Consider the following 3,689-nt stretch of genomic DNA (forward strand, 5'->3'; position numbering starts at 1 on the left):
AAATTCAGCACAGCGTTAATGCTTCCCTTATTTAATTTTATGTACCAAGTTCAGCATCTCCAAATGCTTCAATTCTGTGAAGATGCAAAGTTTTTAGCAGTATTTTAACAGAATTCTAAATTAATGCTTAATAAGTATCACATATTTTAATTCAACCACATTCACTAGAAAATGTGGCCTCCAGGTCCTGTCCACTGAGAAACTGAATGTGGCAGCAGAAGAAAATTAATTTTTCATATTCTAAGAGATACTCTTCAATTATGAAATAGTTTAGCTTGCTCACTCATATTAATGCCCGTTACTCAACTAGGCCCAGTTAATTACCATGTAGCCAATTCTCTAGGAGTTCTATGAAATCTCCCTCTCCCTGGCTAATGCATAGAGAGGGAGGCTAAAAGCTAGAAAAGATACATTTAGTTTCCCTTTTCAAGAGACTGACTGTCTTAAAATATTTAAGTGATAATCAACGAGAAATTATCCACCTCCTGCATTTTACAGCATTAGGAATGTTCAATGAGGGTAATGATTTATGTGACCCAATTTTAGCAAAGGTAAAAAATGGTCTAATAGCTATGTTCTAGGTTTACCGAAGTGTCTGTCTTAAATGATTTTTATAGTTTTATTCATATGGAGATTATTACCTGAAAATGCAACTTTGCATTTCTGTAATTTGACCAATTCTTGCCCTGCTGACAGGTACTTTTACTTTCTATTATACTAGATTTTATACGAAATAGCTTTAAAATGCTTTCTTAAGAGGTGTTAGGGGGGAGGGGAGCAGGGACAATGACTTTTGTATTTTTGCTAATTTTTTTTTTCCCTGAATAAGAAATTCTACAGGACTCAGTGGTTGAATTGAAATTGTATTTTAATATAAAATACAAGAATCTATTCAGGAGAGGGTAAGATTGCTATATCTATATGGTATCACCAAATCCAGTGAAATACTGCAAGGTTTATTCACAGTCACACATCTCTAATTTAAATGAGATTGTCAGATATTCTTCCAATTTATCCATAGTAACAAAAGTAGTTTGGCTAATATATAAAATATATAGAATCTAAAAAGCATTTTAGAATAATCCTAGGCACAGTGTAANGTGTGGGAATTTTAGATGCCCTTAATCTATAATTGTGTGTGTGTAACGTTTCCTTTGAAAATAAGATACTTTTAATTTTTATTGTAAATTTGATAACGGTACACAGTTTTTCTGGATTGCTCTATCAGATGGTCCCCTTTCACCTTCCAATTTAATATGAATTTTCATCCATTTATTTTTTTGAAAAGGTTTGTTGAAAGACTTGGTATCCCCAAGAGATTTTGATGCCGTCACTCATCTGGCCCTCATCAATGCTGTCTATTTCAAGGGAAACTGGAAGTCACAATTTAGACCTGAAAATACTAGAACCTTTTCCTTCACTAAAGATGATGAAAGTGAAGTCCAAATTCCAATGATGTATCAACAAGGAGAATTTTATTATGGTAAGACATTTTGGCTTTTATTTTTCTCTTCTTGTGGTGTATCGATAAATTTCTAAGAAAGAACATGAAATATTCATTACTTAAATTTCTTGTCAATCTAGTTTGGGCTACAATTCAATTTCCTTGGCTCCATTTTCAAAGGTCTCTAATTAGATTCCGAGTGAGTATTATATGCATTGACAGCTTTCCAATATGTTTCTTTAATTTATAAATTTGATCACACCAGCAGAATGACTTTATTCACATCGAAATACATGACCTTGTGTAAGAACGTTGAATTACTACAAAAAGTCATTGGCTTTGGGGTGTTTTTCAGTGAACCATGTGTTGCACCCAGCTCTTGACTTGGACTCTTCACAACTTTTTAAATTACAAGCATTCCTTTAAAATTTTGCTTTCATACTTGTATATGTATGGTCAGACATAATTATTTATTCATGGTTTCACTCACTGAGGGTCTATAATTTGTGATACAACTCAATATTCTTGGCATTATTTTCAAAGATGATTCATTGGATTTTTCAGAAGCTTCAGGTGTTAATCCTTCCTGCACACCATATTGAACTGTAATAGTTTGTTGTCTTATGCAGAAATATAATGATATGCTACATATAAACTATATGTTAGAACTAGTTTATTCTATTTTTTTTAAAAATTGTAAAATTAAAAGGTTATAATCATAGTTAATCAAATTAACAGTTAAAAGAAAATACCCATTATTTGAGAACCAAAATGTTTAACATGACTCTAAAGGCCCTAGATCAATTACATGAAAATATTCATGCCAAAAGCATTACATTTTTTGAATGGGGGAAATTATAAAGTAGTGGCAGGATCATTTGTTTTAAAGACTTCTTTATTTTTATTTTATGAAAGCCTAGTCAATTTAGCTAAGTTCATAGAACACAAAGCCAATGATCTAATTTACCTAATTACCTAATTTGAAGGTCATAATCACCATAAATACACTAGATAGCTATTGTAGAAAGCAATAGATTTCATTTTGGCTGTGCTGCCTTTGCCTCAAAGCTTTTAGCTGTGTTATTAATAAAATACCAGGTATTATGTGGTCAACTTTTCGCTTCTCAGAAATCAGGTGGATATTGCTAAATGTGACTTATATCCAACTTGGATCCAGGGCTTTATTTTTCTAACCAGAACTTTTCATTGTTTCTAATAATACCCTTTAAATCTATATTCATTTGAAGTATTATTTTAAAATAAAAAGTAAGTCTAGAGAACATGTTGTGACAAATGTGAAATAATTCTGGAGATTCTAAAATAAAATAAATTCTGCAGCACTGAGGACTCACTTAAATTTCAAGGTCTATTTTTAAATAAATCTTCCTTTTCTCAGATGCCTAAATTTTTTTATTTTCTATTCACTATTTTGAAAAAAAAAATTATAACAAATTTAAACCTTTTATTTAAACTTTGCTATGAGCTTTTTGTTGCCTCTCTCTTTTTTTTTTTTAGGGGAATTTAGTGATGGCTCCAATGAAGCTGGGGGTATCTACCAAGTCCTAGAAATACCATATGAGGGAGATGGGATAAGTATGATGCTGGTCTTGTCCAGGCAGGAAGTTCCACTGGCCACTCTGGAGCCATTGGTCAAAGCACAGCTGATTGAAGAATGGGCAAACTCTGTGAAGAAGCAAAAAGTGGAAGTGTACCTGCCCAGGTGAGAGAATACTGGGTGACCCCCTCAGACACCATGGAGGGAGGGTATCAATGAAGGTCCTGACCCAAAAAATCTTTTGCCACTACTTTTGAATTTTAAGTCTTGTGCTACTTTCCTCTTCCTCCTGCTCCTCTTCATCTTTCCTCTCCTCCTCTTTTTCTTCTCCTTTTTAAAAAGTAGTCTTTCCTACTCACACAGTCCTGTCCAGAGACACAGGCTCACTTATTGCTTCATTCAGTACTATTTGACAAGACCTAGTTTCAGATATGAGTCCGTATCCTTAGCTTCATTTTAGAAGATTTTCTAATAGATTGTCTTATAATATCATTTCCATTGAAAGCCTTCTGTATTTCATTAATATTTAAAGCTGATTATATCTGGAAATATAATCTCTGACATTGTTGGGAAAAGTGCAAGCAAGTCACTATGCTGGTTGTCGAGATGCAGCCATAAATAAGCAAGAAGAAGCTTAACATTCTCCCTGTGGACGAAAGAACAAAATCCCTGCAGGGCCTGATGTTCTGA

At 33.2% G+C, this 3,689-nt stretch overlaps 1 protein-coding gene across 1 annotated transcript in view; it reads left to right on the plus strand.

Annotated features, from left to right (window-relative positions):
- Positions 1–3,689, plus strand: part of SERPINI1 (serpin family I member 1) — an 81,164-nt gene that overhangs the window by 55,998 nt on the left and 21,477 nt on the right. Inside the window, exons 3-4 of the mRNA XM_019643913.1 lie at positions 1,289–1,483; positions 2,960–3,166. Coding sequence (XP_019499458.1) covers positions 1,289–1,483; positions 2,960–3,166 — 402 coding nt within the window. The remainder of the gene's footprint in view (positions 1–1,288; positions 1,484–2,959; positions 3,167–3,689) is intronic.

This window comes from Hipposideros armiger, unplaced genomic scaffold, assembly GCF_001890085.2.
Source record: "Hipposideros armiger isolate ML-2016 unplaced genomic scaffold, ASM189008v1 scaffold_83, whole genome shotgun sequence".
Lineage (NCBI taxonomy): Eukaryota > Metazoa > Chordata > Mammalia > Chiroptera > Hipposideridae > Hipposideros > Hipposideros armiger.